The 17,009-nt window shown below is 40.3% G+C and overlaps 1 protein-coding gene across 3 annotated transcripts in view; it reads right to left on the bottom strand.

Moving 5' to 3' along the window:
* Window positions 1-3,645: 3,645 nt before the first annotated feature.
* Window positions 3,646-17,009, bottom strand: part of REV3L (REV3 like, DNA directed polymerase zeta catalytic subunit) — a 177,285-nt gene continuing 163,921 nt past the window's right edge. For all 3 annotated transcript variants that reach the window (XM_012438368.2, XM_012438367.3, XM_064360773.1), the window contains exons 31-32: window positions 15,226-15,435; window positions 3,646-4,774 (exon numbers count right to left, since the gene is read on the bottom strand). In XM_012438368.2, the coding sequence (XP_012293791.2) occupies window positions 4,634-4,774; window positions 15,226-15,435 (351 nt within the window). In that variant the 3' untranslated portion in view covers window positions 3,646-4,633. The remainder of the gene's footprint in view (window positions 4,775-15,225; window positions 15,436-17,009) is intronic.

The following is a 17,009-nucleotide window of genomic DNA, read 5'->3' as shown; positions in this document are numbered from 1 at the left end:
AGAAATACTAGTCTACAAGAGGGAAGTCAATTTAAAAGTTTATTTGGGCCTTGCGTGGTGGCTCCCAGTAGCCTGTAATCCCAGTACTTTGGGAACCTGAGGTTGCTTGAGCTTAGGAGTTTGAGACCATTTTTACTAAAAATACAAAAATTAGCCAGGTGTAGTGGTGTTTGCCTATAGTCCCAGCTACTTGGGAGGCTGAAGTGGGAGGATTGCTTGAACCCGGGAAGGTTGGAGGTTGCAGTGAGCTGAGATCGCCCCACTGCACTCCAGCCTGGGCAACAGAGCAAGACTCTGTCTCAAGACAAACAAAACAAGCTTATTTGATAGCCTTAAGGAATATTCTTGTACTTCAGCTGTTATGAAAATAATAGCAACAGAGTAGATGAAAAGATTGACTACACAGCTATAAGACTTTACTAATGTAACATATGGAAGACATGTTTAGGTGATCAGGGCGGCGCACCTGACGGCAGGTAGGGCGCATCACCCGAGATCAGGGCGGCGCACGTGACGGCAGGTAGGGCGCATCTCCCGAGATCAGAGCGGCGCACGTGACGGACGGCAGGTAGGGCGCATCACCCGAGATCAGGGCGGCGCACGTGATGGCAGGTAGGGCGCGTCACCCGAGATCAGGGCGGCGCACGTGATGGCAGGTAGGGTGCGTCACCCATGATCAGGGCAGTGCACCTGATGGCAGGTAGGGTGCATCATCTGAGATCAGGGCGGTGCACCTGATGGCAGGTAGGGTGCATCACCTGAGGCTGAGGGCATAACCCATGACAGTCGGTGGGACTGAATGCAGTCCACAAGTTCTCTGGGTAGCCTGCCCCACTGGCAAGATGACCTCACTGGGCCACCTCCTCTAAGAATTCTTCTTACCTTTAACTGCTCTCTTCACATTTTTATGTTTTCCCCCATTTATTGGCCTTCTTCAAAGACACTATTTTGTGTCCATATAGAATTATTACATGATTCATCTAGGGAAAAGCTTGAGTGGGAAGTGAGAAAAATGAGAGAAAATGTTAAACACCAGTAACAAACATTAATGTTCGCTTAATTCATTAAACATTAAGGAAATGTTTAATGAAATTATTTGATGTCTCTGAGCCTCTGATTCTTTTTTAGATAAATGAAAACATCCTAAAGAATGAATTGTTTCTTCAGCAATACTTAAAATTTTTTCCTGTGATCTGAGAGACAAAGCTTTATTAATAGTCAATCTAAAAAGGAGGGGAAATTATGGAATACAGGAAGATCCTTACAAGAAAATTTCTTGGTAAAAGAGGTCCAAATTTCAACACCCTCCCAGATGAGTTAGTGAAACAGCAAATGGACCTCACTAAAAGGCAGTTAAGCTATAGACTCTGAGGACAGTTAAAAAGGAGGAACTTCATTGCAGAAAATAGAACAGAGACAGGCTGAATGTGAGTTAGTTTTAGGCATTCATGTTGAATAACCATTTGTTGATATGGCCATATCCAATTATAATCAGGTTAAAAATGGCTATTCTGTTAAAAAAATACTGTTAAGATACTATGAGGAGAAAGAGATGATGTAAGTGGAAGTCCTGACATCACAGAACTTGTAAATAATAGAACTTCATCAATGTCTATCCACATAAGGGAAAAAAAAAAAAACCCTAATGCTGAGAACTAACCCCAGCCTCCCAAAGAAAAAAAGTCTCCAGAAGTGGGAATGTATTATGTCTTAGCGAGACTTGAGAGAAATTATGTTTAGACACAAGCTATGTATCTCTTTGGTTCCATATTTACCATGTAATTTTCAGAAAATGAATCCTCATTTGCAAGTACATATTCTGGCAATGGAAGGCCTTTTTCTGTTGAGTAACCAGGTGAGCTATTTATGTTAAAATAAATATGTTTTTCTATTGAAAAAAATAGGCATATGAAAGTTGGCATTTAAGGTTTATTTCCTCTAACATCTGATTTTTTTTTTTAAATTATACTTTCAATTTCTGGGGTACATGTGCAGAACATGCAGGTTTGCTACATAGGTATGTATATACGTGCCATGGTGGTTTGCTGCATCTGTCATGCTGTCATCTACATTAGGTATTTCTCCTATTCCCCCAACCCCTGACAGGCCCCGGTGTGTGAGGTTCCCCTCTCTGCATCCATGTGTTCTCATTGTTCAGCATCCACTTATGAGTGAGAACATGGGGTGTTTGGTTTTCTGTTCTTGTGTCAGTTTGCTGAGAATGATGGTTTCCAGCTTTATCCATGTCCCTGCAAAGGAAGTAAACTCAGCCTTTTTTATGGCTGCATGGTATTCCATGGTGTGTATGTGCCACATTTTCTTTATCCAGTCTATCGTTGATAGGCATTTGAGTTGGTTTCAAGTCTTTGCTATTGTGAACAGTGCTGCAACAAACATACGTATGTGTGTGTCTTTACAATGGAATGATTTATAATCCTTTGAGTATATACTGAGTAATGGGATTGCTGGGTCAAATAGTATTTCTATTTCTAGATCCCTGAAGAATCGCCACACTCTTCCACAATGGTTGAACTAATTTACACTCCCACCAACAGTGTAAAAGCATTTCTATTTCTCCACATCCTCTCCAGCACCTGTTGTCTCCTGATTTTTTAATGACTGCCATTCTAACTGGCGTGAGATGGTATCTCAGTGTGGTTTTGATTTGCATTTCTCTAATGACCAGCGATGAGCTTTTTTTCACGTTTGTTGGCCGCATAAATGTCTCCTTTTGAGAAGTGGCTGTTCATATCCTTTGCCCACTTTTTGATGGGGTTGTTTTCTTGTAAATTTGTTTAAGTTCCTTGTAGATTCTGGATATTAGCCCTTTGTCAGATGGGTAGATTGCAAAAAATTTTTTTCCATTCTGTTGGTTGTCGGTTCACTCTAATGATAGTTTCTTTTGCTGTGCAGAAGCTCTTTAATTAGATCCCGTTTGTCTAATTTGACTTTTGTTGCCATTGCTTTTGGTGTTTTAGTCATGAAGTCCTTGCCCATGCCTATGTCCTGAATGGTATTGCCTAGGTTTTCTTCTATGGTTTTTATGGTGTCTTATGTTTAAATCTTGACTCCATCTAGAGTTAATTTAATTTTTGTATAAGATGTAAGGAAGGGATCCAGTTTCAGCTTTCTGCATATGGCTAGCCAGTTTTCCCAGCATCATCATTTATTAAATAGGCATCCTTTCTTCAATCCATACTAGTACAGCATGGTACTAGTACCAAAACAGATATAGACCAATGGAACAGAACAGAGGCTGCAGAAATAACACCACACATCTACAACCATCTGATCTTTGACAAACCTAGTCATTTAAGTTTTTAAGAAGTAACGTAGTTTTTACTTTCCCTCTGGAAAGTTCTGACCCCAAGATTAATTTAATAATTATTATATCAAAATGAAAGTGAACACTGAAGATCTACTAACAAGTACACTATTAGAACTTTATAAAAGGATGCGTGCTAAAATTTTCCTATTTTTGCTGCCTTTTTGTTTTGTTTGTTTTAACCCTGAAGTTTTGGTAAGGAAATTACAATATGAAACAGGATATAAAAAAGTGTTAAATAAATACTTCATTAAAACTCAGAAATGGCTAGGGTAAGATGTAACCAATGTAGGCTTATAAAAAACATGAAGGCACACTGCTATATTTCATATTTTATTCAATTTTAATATGGTTTCCATTAACTTTTTTAAAACAAAATGATTTCCAGTTTAAAAAACAATGCACTGACCACATAATTCCTTTTTTATTTTACACAGTTATACAAATATTCTAAATACACATTTTGTGTTCAAGATGATGGCAAATAAGAATAACTGTACAGTACATAAGGAAAGAAAATATTTTAAGCATATTTAGAAGCAATAGAAATGTCTATACAAAACAAGCAAATGGAATAAAATTTTTTATTTTTAAAGTATTGCAACAGGCCCACAGGTTTGTAACAAAAATGTCTTTGCACAGTTCCTCACAATGCCCCATAATAGCTAAAGCAAGACAGCATTTTTTTTAAAAATAATGTTTCAAAATGCTACACATGGTACTACTGTTTGCACAGTTTGATCAAAATAACAATCTACTTTGAGTCAAGCAAAACCTAGAGGAAATATACCAAACAACTTGAAAATCATTTGTATAAAAGTCATTGCACATTATTTTACTCAGTTGTTTGAAAAGTAAAAAAGTGTATTTACAAAATATTTTGCAGTCAAAATTATAAAGTGAATGGATATCTTGAAGTAACACGTCTTGATACAGACTGTTCAAGGAAAACACATGAATGTCTTTTCTTTAAGAGGTTTTCAGTGCTCCTTCCACAGGGAAGTAAACATGATCTAGTCAAATGGATTTACAAGATGGTACACAAACTGCAGCAAATCCAACACCTGCATTATAAAACAATGTTAAAAAGGTGACAGAATGAGGAATTTGTACATTATAAGAAGTGAGCTATTCAGAGATCACCAAGTACAATTTTTAATTCAGTTAGCATAGAATTCTTCATAGTCTCCAGGTAACAGACAGACAGTGAACATCCTTGACTCGATGAAAGTTAAAAAGCACCATGCACAACAATTTAGTGGTAAACACTGAAAAAAATAGCACCTGTAATTCTGTGATATTGACAATTTAAAACTGGTCTAGTAATTGCCGGAGATATGGTGCCTTGGACAGTTCTCTATTTACTCGGGAGAGTTTGAAAAGTACTGGGCAGTTCAGAGAAACACATGGGATGTGTCGATCAAAGCAACCTGTACAGTTCTTGCATATCTGAAAGCATAAGAGAAATAAAAAAATAGGAAAGTTTTTATGCACATGTGTAAACAACACATTTTTACACAGATTACTGGCAGACGTATGACATATAATATAAAAACTTTTATTAATTTTCATCTCTTAGAAGCCTAGACTACCCTATGTTGAGACATTTCTAAAGGATATTATTTTGTACACACACAATACAAATTTCCCCAAGGACTCATTTCATTCCTGAGATTAACTTTCATTTACAATGGAATCCTATTAAAATCCACATAAGCTACCCAATTACCAAAGAATGTCTCTTAAATGAACTATAAACACAATTTGTTTCAAATTACTTAGACTATATCCTCATATGTCAATCATAAAAAAACTTATTCTTTTTCTTATTCCAGAATTGAAAAGCCAGTATGAAAAAAATCAAATGATGTGAATTTGAAAGTAGTGGTCTAGATCAGTGTTCAATGAGCTTAAAAATAAACAAATGCCCCATCCCAGACCCATAATGAATCAGAATCTCTGGGCATGAAAGCCTAAGAATTTGTATTTCTTAAGGCTCCCAGATGATCTGGATGTATAAGACTGATCTTAAAGAAAATAATAAATCATAAGGCATTTTTTAAAAAGAGAAGCATTATAATGTTTTACACAATGATCAGATTTTTAAAAATACTTAAAAGCCTCAAGTTGCATATACAGCTAAAAAAAGATTATAACATGAACATAAAATTAAGAAGGATGCCAGTGAGGACTCCCAAGCGTTAAGAAAATGCAGGCCAACTTTTCACCTGAATAGTGTAGACAAGTGATTTTAAAAAGCGATACCAAATGGCAGTAACTACTCTGGACTGTTTTAAGAGAAATCAGATATGCTCTAGCAAATTCTTTGATCTATATTTATCAAAGGGTTTCAGTTTTAGAGATGGCTCACAGGCCAGTACATTTTTGTTCTTTGCCCCAGTTATCTTCCAGTCAACCGAAGGGCACGTTTTTTCTCAGTAGACTGGTTACTGTATCCAATATTATGATATTGTCACAAGCAGACTGCTTAGAAACATGTGCTTCAGTATGCTCCATGAAGACTGAGTATGCTCTTCTATGATATGAAGGCTTTGCTAATTACATCTCTGCCAAGAGACTCAAATCTATTCCCAAATATAGAATTTCTGTATTACAGCTCTATGAATTGCAGTTACATTCAGGTGCCAGGACAAACTGATAAATATTTAAGCCCTTTCTGTGCTTGTCTGATAAATAAGCCAGGATGGAATTACTTGACTCACTAAATTTAACTCAGTGTTTAGTTTCAAGATCCTTTACTGGTGATTTAAACTCTAAGCATTATAGCTTGATTCAGGCTTACATTTAAAACTTTAAATGCCCCAAGCTGGATATCTACTTTGTAGCTTATAGGGAGTCAGGCACTTAACAAATATCTGCTTTAATCTTTATTATTTTTACTATCCTTTGGCTTTCTTGTTAAAAAAAAATTCAGTGGTGGTGGCTCACGCCTCAATCCTAGAGCTTTTGGAGGCCGAGATGGGTGGATCAACTCAGGTCAAGAGTCTGAGACCAGCCTGGCTACCATGGTGAAACCATCTTCACTAAAAATACAAAAATTAGCTGGGTGTGGTGGTGCGCACCTTTTATCCCAGCTACTTGGGAGGCTGAGGCAGCAGTATCACTGGAACCTGGGAGGCAGAGGTTGCAGTAAGCCAAGATCATGCCACTGCACCCCAGTCTGGGTGACAGAGTGAGACTCTGTCTCAAAAAAAAATTCAGTCAGATGCTTAATTCATTTGCTTTCATTCTTTCATGTTTATGATAAACAGTGTTTAGGTGATGAATTTTTCTATGAGATCTGCCATCTAGAATCTGATTTGCAGTGTTTTCATTTTGTTTAACAGAATTTTCTTAACAGAATTTGCAAGTGGAAAGATCACTTTGTTTTTTTAGTTTGTAATTATCATTTTTATAGCATTGCATTGTATTACATTCATTTGTAATATTTCTACTTTTTGAAATGTATTGAGGCTTTTTTTTTTTTTTTTGAGATAGAGTCTCACTCTGTTGCTCAGGCTGGAGTGCAGTGGCACAATTTCGGCTCACTGTAACCTCCACCTCCTGCCTCAACCTCCCAAGTAGCTGGGATTAGGCGCCTGCCATCATGCCCAGCTGATTTTTGTATTTTTAGTAGAGATGGGGTTTTGTCATGTTGGCTAGGCTGGTATTGAACTCCTGACCTCAAGTGATCCTCCCACCTCAGCATCCCAAAGTGCTGGGATTACAGGTGTGAGCCACAAGGCCCAGCTGAGGCTTTCTTTACAGACTACAATTTTTTTTTTTTTTTGACTGACTGACAGAGGCTTGCTCTATTACCCAGGCTGGAGTTCAGTGGCACAATCAGCTCACTGCAGCTTCTGCCTCCTGGGTTCAAGTGATTTTCCCGATTCAGCCTCCCAAGTAGTTGTGAGTACAAGGCTGGTACCACTGTGCCTGGCTAATTTTTGTATTTTTTAGTAATGCTGGGGTTTCTCCATGTTGGCCAAACGCCTCAAACTCCTGACCTCAGGTGATCTACCTGCCTTGGTCTCCCAAATGTTGGGATTACAGGCATGAGCCACCGCGCCTGGCCAGATATGGCCATTTTAAAAACATTCCAGAAACACTTAAGAAGTTGATATATAATCACAAGGTCTTACTTACAATGTTTAGAATTTCAATAATTTCACTTATTTTTGATTACTTGATTGGTCTTGGATTAAGAATGATGTAAAATCTGTTTTGATGTGTTTCTAATTCTCATTACATCTCTAGCAATTTCTGCTTCATTAAAAATTTCTACAAATTAGTGCATGGGGAAGACATTCATTTGAACATTCTTGAAAAACACCTAAAATTAAAATGACTCTTGAAAGATGACAAACCATCATTATTTATAAATAGCATCACTTTTTGTTAAAAAAAATTTTAGATCTAAGGGTACACATGTAGGTTTGTTACATGGGTATATTGTATGATGCTGAGGTTTGGACTTCTAATGATCCTGTTGCCCAAGCAGTAAATGTAGGCCCTGACAGGTGTTTTTCAGCTTTTCCTCTCCCTATCCCGCTTTTGGAATCCCCAGTGTTTATTGTTCCCATCTTTATGTCCATTAGTCCCCAGTGTTTAATATATGTGAGAACTTATATGTGAGAACATGCAGTATTTGGTTTTCTGTTTCTGCATTAATTTGCTTAGGATAATGGCTCCAGGTGCATACATATTGCTACAAAGGACATGATTTTGTTCTTTTTTCTTTTTTGAGACAGAGTTTCGCTCTTGGTGCCCAGGCTGGAGTGCAATGGCACAATCTCGGCTCACTGCAACCTCTGCCTCTTAGGTTCAAGTGATTCTCCTGCCTTAGCCTCCTGAGTAGCTGGGATTACAGGCATGCGGCACCATGCATGGATAATTTTTTATTTTTAGTAGAGATGAGGTTTCTTCATGTTGGTCAGGCTGGTCTCAAACTCCTGACCTCAGGGGATTCGCCTGCCTCGGCCTCCCAAAATGCTGCAATTACAGGCATAAGCTACCATGCCTGGCAAATTTTGTTCTTTTTTATGGCTGTGGCATCGCTTTCTTTGAAACTGTATTTTTGTAAGAAATAAGATGGCCAGGCATGGTGGTTCATGCCTGTAATCCCAGCACTTGGACAGCTGAAGTCAGAGGACTGCTTGAGTCCAACAGTTTGAGTCCAGCCTGGGCAACATAGTAAGACCCATGTCTACAAAAAAGAAAAAAGTTAGTCAAGCATGGTGGCATATGCCTGTAGTCCCAGCTGCTTGGGAGGCTGAGCTGGGAGGTTGACTTGAGCCTGGGAGGTTGAGGCTGCAGTGAGCTGTGATCATGCCACTGCACTTCAGTCTGGGTGACAAAGTGAGACCCTGCCTCAAAAAAAAAAAAAAAATCAAACACCTTATATTGAAGGGGATGGGCTCTGGGTAAATTGATGGCACCAAGTAGTGATGTGTTTGTCACTGAGTGCAGAAAAAAACATAAAAACGTCTAGGAAAGGCCCATTTAACAGCCTGAGCTCAGTAGAGCTCTGGAAGTCCTGCTCTCATCTAGGCCTCATACTAGGATCCAGCAAGGGAATTTTCTATGAAAGTTGGCTGCTGCCATCAGGACAGATGCCTATAAAAATAAATAGAAGCTGGGAGCACTCAGAGACTTCAGTGGTTGTACTGACGAGAACCACAAAACTGGCACAAAATGGCAGAAAGGTGGTTGGTATAACTAACTCCAGTAATGTATTCCTTCTTTAATTATTCATTAAGCAGGAAGTTGTTCATTCATTCAATAAATATTTACAGACCACCCCCATGGACTTGGCTATATGCTAGGCATAACTGATTCGACAGTGAAAGAACAGGGCCTCTTTCCTCATTGGCTCATTTGCTATTAGTAAGGAAGACAGACAAACCCCAAATTACAATAAAGCAGAAAAGATTATGGCAGGAGCCTACTGCACGCTTCACCCAGTCCAGGGGTTTCAGCTGATTCCTCAGATGATGGGGGTAGGGTGGGATGGATAGAGGAAAGTGTTCCTGACAGAAGTAGCAGGGTGTTTAAAGGCTAGGAACAAGAGGAGGCAAGGGCATTCACAGACCTAAAAGAAATTCAGTATGGTATGGGTGGAGGTAGAGTGTGACATAGAGCGAGAAATGGTGACAGAGGGGTAGCAGGTAGGGACAGAACAGAGATGACTTATCAACCATACTAAGGAGTAAGGATTTTATCAGGGGGTATGAGGTGGCAAACTTTTCTTTAGATTTCATTCTCCAACTTACTTTGAGATGCTTGTTGTTTATTTCTGCTAGAATTCTCATAATTGAAAAATCATCTTTGCATTTTATGTCTGTATCCCAGCTCAGCCACTTATCAGCAGTAGAACATGCAAATCACTTAAACTCTCTGTGTCACTCACCTGGAAGAGTGCCTAGGACAGTCTCTGGCACACAGTATGCCTCAAACATGCTATAATCATCAATCTGGACTCACAGAATTGTAAACCTTCCAAATTTACTAGCAAGCAATTTTCTAACACAACTAATTTTTTTTTTTAAAGAATGGTAAGCACTAATAGAGCAATTGAGATGTTTGCTTTCTTTTTTTTAATACTAAATATCCCTTATTTGAAATGCTTAGGACCATAAGTGTTTCAGATTTCAATTTTTTTCAGATTTTGGAATATGTGAATTATACTTACTGGTTGAGTATCACTAATCTGAAAATCTGAGCATTTTGATTTTTTTCAATTAGGGATGCTCAACCTATATTATAAAATAAATTGGGGCTGGGCATGGTGGCTCACCCACTTTGGGAGGCCGAGGTGGGCGGACTGCCTGAACTCAGGAGTTCGAGACCAGCCTGGGCACACAGTGAAACCCCATCTCTACTAAAAGAAGTACAAAAAATTAGCCGGGCGTGGTGGTGTGTGCCTGTTGTCCCAGCTACTCAGGAGGCTGAGACAGGAGAATTGCTTGAATCTGGGAGGTGAAGGTTGTAACGAGCTGAGATTGCGCCACTGCACTCCAGCCTGGGCAACAGAATGAGACTTTATCTCCAAAAAAAAAAAAAAAAAAATTGGATGTATGGCCATTCTTGTTCTAGCTATTAAGAAACACAACACGGGCTGGGCGCGGTGGCTCACGCCTGTAATCCCAGCACTTTGGGAGGCCGAGGCGGGTGGATCACGAGGTCAAGAGATCGAGACTATCCTGGTCAACATGGTGAAACCCCATCTCTACTAAAAATACAAAAAAATTAGCTGGGCATGGTGGCGCGTGCCTGTAATCCCAGCTACTCAGGAGGCTGAGGCAGGAGAATTGCCTGAACCCAGGAGGCGGAGGTTGCGGTGAGCCGAGATCGCGCCATTGCACTCCAGCCTGGGTAACAAGAGCGAAACTCCGTCTCAAAACAAAAAAAAAAAAAAAAAAAAAGAAACACAACACGACAGAGGGTGAGTGGATGCCGCATTTCCAGACGGATTTTTACTGCCCACAGACCAGGAGATTCACAGGAGGAGAAGCCCCACGGGTCGCCAGCGCTGCTGGTTTGAGCGGCGTGGCCACTCAGCCTACACCCTGGGGCGGGGGGCAGTGGCTTCTTATGCAGAGCGAGAGAGACAGAGTTCCCTCTGAGCCAGCAAGGGGAGCTGAAGCAGGGAGTCAAGCCAGGAGACCCCCGGGCAAGGGCGCGCCACGAATCTCAGAGCCGCTGCTTCGGCTGACGCAGCGGCACACAGGGCAGCGGATTTTAACTGCCCACAGACCAGGAGATTCACAGGCGGAGAAGCTCCACGGGTTCCCAGCGCCGCTGGTTGGACCGGAGCAGCCGCTCGGCCTGCACCGGGGGCAGGAGCAGCGGCTCCTTGAGCAAAGTGAACGAGACTGTGTCCCCTCTGGGCCAGCAAGGGGAGCTGAGGCAAGGAGGCAAGCCAAGAGATTCCCGGGCAAAGAGGGCGCCACTGGAAACATGGCTGAACTTGGGAAGGTCCAGCACTGTGGAGGAGGGGCATCCTCCATCGGGAAACACCCTGCAGTTCCCGGGGCAATTTGCCGTAACCAAGACAACCCGCCACTACAGAGACTCCGTCACTACAGGGGCGGGCCAGCATAGCGGAAGCAGTTCTAACTACACCCATATAAACAGGACTGCAGGGAAGCTCAGAAGGAAGCTGGGCGGAGCTCACAGCAGCTCAGCGAAGCCTCTGCAGGCTGAGTGTGACTAGACTGCCACCTTGTGGGCAGGGAAAACGGTAGCAACACAGCTGAAAAGCATAAAGCCCTAACTCCCTGGGCCAGAACACCTGGGGGGAAGAAAAGGGGGTTTATGAGTTCAGCTGCTGCAGACTTAAAATTACCAAAATCAGAAAGACAGCAACTACAAAGTCAATAGGCGGATAAATCCACAAAGATGGGAAGAAACCAGCGCAAAAAGGATGAAAACACCCAAAACCAGAACACCTCTCCTCCTACAAGGGAGCATAACTCCTCACCAGCACGGGAACAAGACTAGACGGAGAATGAGTGTGATGAAATGACAGAATCAGCTTTCAGAAAATGGATAATAAGAAACTTCCGTGAGCTAAAAGAACATGTTCTAACCCAATGCAAAGAAACTAAGAACCTTGAAAAAAGACTTGATGAAATGCTAATGAGAATGGACAACTTAGAGAGGAATATGAGCGAATTGATGGAGCTGAAAAACACAACACGAGAACTTCGCAAAGCATGCACAAGTTTCAACAGCCAAATTGACCAAGCAGAAGAAAGGATATCAGAAGTTGAAGATCAACTCAATGAAATAAAACGAGAAGGGAAGATTAGAGAAAACAAGGTAAAAAGGAATGAACAGAGTCAACAAGAAATATGGGACTACGTGAAAAGACCTAATCTACGTGTGATAGGTGTACCTGAATGTGACGAAGAGAATGCATCCAAGCTGGAAAATACTCTTCAGGATATTATCCAGGAAAACTTCCCCAACCTAGCAAGGCAGGCCAATATTCAAGTCCAGGAAATACAGAAAACACCACAAAGATATTCCTCTAGAAGAGCAACCCCAAGGCACATAATCATCAGATTCACCAGGGTTGAAATGAAGGAGAAAATACTAAGGGCAGCCAGAGAGAAAGGTCGGGTTACCCACAAAGGGAAACCCATCAGACTCACAGCAGATCTCTCAGCAGAAACCCTACAGGCCAGAAGAGAGTGGGGGCCGATATTCAACATCCTTAAAGAAAAGAACTTTCAACCCAGAATTTCATATCCAGCCAAACTAAGCTTCATAAGTGAAGGAAAAATAAAATCCTTTGTGAACAAGCAAGTACTCACAGATTTCATCACCACCAGACCAGCTTTACAAGAGCTCCTGAACGAGACACTACACATAGAAAAAAACAACCAGCACCAGCCACTCCAAAAATGCACGAAATGGTAAAGAGCAGCAACACAATGAAGAATCTGCATCAACCAATGGGCAAAACAGCCAGCTAGCATCAAAATGACAGGATCAAACTCACACATAACAATATTAACCCTAAATGTAAATGGACTAAATGCCCCAATCAAAAGACACAGACTGGCAAATTGGATAAAAAGCCAAAACCCATCAGTGTGCTGTATCCAGGAAACGCACCTCACATGCAAGGATACACAAAGGCTCAAAATAAAGGGATGGAGGAAGATTTACCAAGCAAATGGAGAGCAAAAAAAAGCAGGAGTTGCAATTCTCATCTCTGATAAAATAGACTTTAAAGCAACAAAGATCAAAAGAGACAAAGAACATTACATAATGGTAAAAGGATCAATGCAACAAGAAGAGCTAACAATCCTAAATATATATGCACCTAATACAGGAGCACCCAGATACATAAGGCAAGTTCTTAAAGACTTGCAAAGAGACTTAGACTCCCACACATTAATAGTGGGAGACTTCAACACACCATTGTCAATATTAGACAGATCAACGAGACAGAAAATTAATAAGGATATCCAGGACTTGAACTTAGACCTGGAACAAGCAAACCTAATACACATTTACAGAACCCTCCAGCCCAAATCCAGAGAATATACATTCTTCTCAGCACCACATCACACCTACTCTAAAATTGACCACATAATTGGAAGTAAATCACTCCTCAGCAAATGCAAAAGAACGGAAACCATAACAAACAGTCTCTCAGACCACAGTGCAATCAAGTTAGAACTCAGAATTCAGAAGCCAACCCAGAACCGCACAGCCTCATGGAAATTGAACAACTTTCTCCTGAATGTTGACTGGATAAACACTGAAATGAAGGCAGAAATAAAGATGTTCTTCGAAACCAACGAGAACGAAGACACCACATACCAGAATCTCTGGGACACATTTAAAGCAGTCTCTAGAGGAAAATATATAGCAATAAGTGCCCACATGAGAAGAAAGGAGAGAACTAAAATTGACACCCTATCATCACTAAAATTGACTCCAGATGGATTAAAGACTTAAACATAAGACGTAACACCAAAAAAACACTAGAAGGAAACCTAGGCAAAACCATTCAGGACATAGGCGTAGGCAAGGACTTTATGACCAAAACACCAAAAGCATTGGCAACAAAAGCCAAAATAGACAAATGGGACCTAATCAAACTCAACAGCTTCTGCACGGCAAAAGAAAGTCAATAGAGTGAATCGGCAACCAACAGAATGGGAAAAAATTTTTGCAGACTACCCGTCTGACAAAGGGCTGATATCCAGAATTTACAACGAGCTAAAAAAGATTTACAAGAAAAAAACAAACAAGCCCATTCAAAAATGGGCGAAGGATATGAACAGATACTTTACAAAAGAAGACATACATGAGGCCAACAAACATATGAAAAAATGCTCATCATCACTGGTCATTAGAGAAATGCAAATCAAAACTACATTGAGATACCATCTCACGCCAGTTAGAATGGCGATCATTAAAAAATCTGGAGAAAACAGATGCTGGAGAGGATGTGGAGAAATAGGAACACTTTTACACTGTTGGTGGGAGTGTAAATTAGTTCAACCACTGTGGAAAACAGTGTGGCGATTCCTCAAGGACCTAGAAATAGAAATTCCATTTGACCCAGCAATCCCATTACTGGGCATATATCCAAAGGATTATAAATCGTTCTACTAGAAGGACACATGCACACGAATGTTCATTGCAGCACAGTTTACAATAGCAAAGACCTGGAACCAGCCCAAATGCCCATCGATGATAGACTGGACAGGAAAAATGTGGCACATACACACCATGGAATATTATGCAGCCATTAAAAACGAGGAGTTCACGTCCTTTGTAGGGACATGGATGAACCTGGAAAACATCATTCTCAGCAAACTGACACAAGAACACAAAATCAAACACCACATGTTCTCACTCATAGGTGGGTGGTGAACAAGGAGAACACATGGACACAGGGAGGGGAGCACTATACACGGGGGTCTGTTGGGGGGAGGGGGGACAGCGGCGGGGTGGGGAGTTGGGGAGGGACAGCATGGGGAGAAATGCCAGATATAGGTGAAGGGGAGGGAGGCAGCAAATCATACTGCCACGTATGCACCTATGCAACAACCTTGCATGTTTTTCACATGTACCCCAAAACCTAAAATGCAATAAAAAAAAAAAAAAAAACACAACACATTCTCTCGCTGTTCCCACCTTAAAAAATACACACATACAACACACTATTCCACAAAAAAAATTGTAAAACAAATTAAACTATTATTAATAGTTTAATTATGATACTTTTGAGATTTTTAGGAAGTTTATCATTTAGACTCTCATTTCACTTTCCACATCAGTTTCATATCTTATACTATAATTGAAAAGTTGACTATATCTTCCTGTAAAATCAGACTTGCTTATAATTCCAGGTCTGTGGAACAAAAGCATACCTTTACAAGTTGCTCCTGTTTACGTTCCAATTCCCGGATTTCTTGGTTGAGGATGACTGCAACATGCTGAGGTTGGCTCCGACATTTACTACAGATGCCATGCTGAGTTAGATCATCACACACAGGACAGTGTAAGGTAGTAAAATATTGTGAAATAGTGCCTTTCCGCCCTTCAGGTTCACTTCGCGAAGAGCTGGTAGCTTTATGGATCTACAAAAACATCCATTCAGAAGTTAAGTCTGAGTCAGCTTCACATCAGAGATGCTATTTTCATGCTGATTACAGGTTTACTCAGGCATTCATTCATTCACTCACTCATTCAACAAATGTTGAGTGGCTACTGTGTGCCAGGCACTATTCCAGACACTGGAGCTATAGGAATGAATGAAGTCCTTGCTTTCATGGAACTTACATCTTAATATTATCAGATACACTGTTCTTTTTTTCTTTGGGGAAAAAAAGGTCTCTTGCCACTCAGTTTTTTGATTGAGACACATAGATGTACGAGATCATATAGGGCAATGGACATCATAGAGGACAATAAAAGAAATCCAGGGTAAGAGTGGATACTGTCTAGAGCTGCACAAGTTAGGCCATGGAAAAAAAGTAAGTGGAAATGCCTAAACAACTTTTAGGCAATGGAGTGCAGAACTCAAGCCAAAGTGAACCTGGAGCATTTCAAATTTAATTAGATACATGTCATAAGAATTCTTCATTTGAAGTTAAGGCTGTTTTCAGAGATCTGTCTTCTGGTACTCTTTTTACACTGAAATAACATTACTGTATCATTATTATACCTTTGCAATATTCTCCTGGTGTCTTATACATCACTTTGTAAAAAAGTTACTAGGTTCGCCTCTTACAAATGTCATTGGTTTAACATTCTTGCTGGTGATGAAATGAACGTTAGTAATAAAGAATCTGAGTTTCCTGTCTTAAAGCCAGGATATGTGCTCAGAACACTTACAGTAAATTACAGTTGGGCAAGATCATCTAACACAAAGCTATTTTATAATAAAGTGTTGACTATCTCATGGGATTTACTGAATACTGTACTGAAAAAAAAACAGAATGCTTGTATGTGTACTTGAACTATGGTTTCTACTGAAGGCATATCACTTCTGTAGAAAAATCTTAAGTTGAACCATGATAAGTTGGGGACCAACTGTAATGCTATTTCACCACTGCAATACTTCTTTAGGCTGGTTTCTTCAGGGCTTTGTCTAGCTACTAAATCCTACAGCTTTCTTAGACACTCATTTCAAAGGAATTTTTGCTCTCCATTTATCTTCTAACTGGTTTATTCTACATTATTTTTTGGCTGTTTACCACTGAAATCACTGTGGGATTTATTTTAATATATCTATAATTTGGCCAACTTGAAGCTAAGAAGGTATTTTTATTTTTTATTTTATTTTTAAAAAATTTTTTAGACAAACCTGACAAAAACAAGGAAGGTGTTTTTAGAATACTTCAAGGTTTCTCTTTTAGGAAACCAGAAAAGCATGGCATCTTTTCCAGTTTAAGATAGATGATCTGCTTTGCTCTCATAGTGAAACAAGGCTGCTATGACGCCTGTCTCTTCTCTGACTCCCCTGGCCAAACTCCCCCTTGTCCTGCCGATCAATGGCCTCCAAGCATGCCAGTGCCTCTCGGTGTGCTCTTCTGGCTAGCTGCTTGTGTGTCTGCCCGCTAGGGTCTTGGATTTTTATAGGCCTAGGATTGGGGTGTGGTAGGGCAGGATGGTCTTGTAAAATGCAACATTTGGGTGTGAAAGCAGGAGT

This window comes from Aotus nancymaae, unplaced genomic scaffold (genome assembly GCF_030222135.1).
Source record: "Aotus nancymaae isolate 86718 unplaced genomic scaffold, 86718_ANA_hifiasm-v0.15.2.pri h1tg000040l, whole genome shotgun sequence".
Classification (NCBI taxonomy): Eukaryota; Metazoa; Chordata; class Mammalia; order Primates; family Aotidae; genus Aotus; species Aotus nancymaae.
This window is presented reverse-complemented; position numbering and strand designations above follow the sequence as displayed.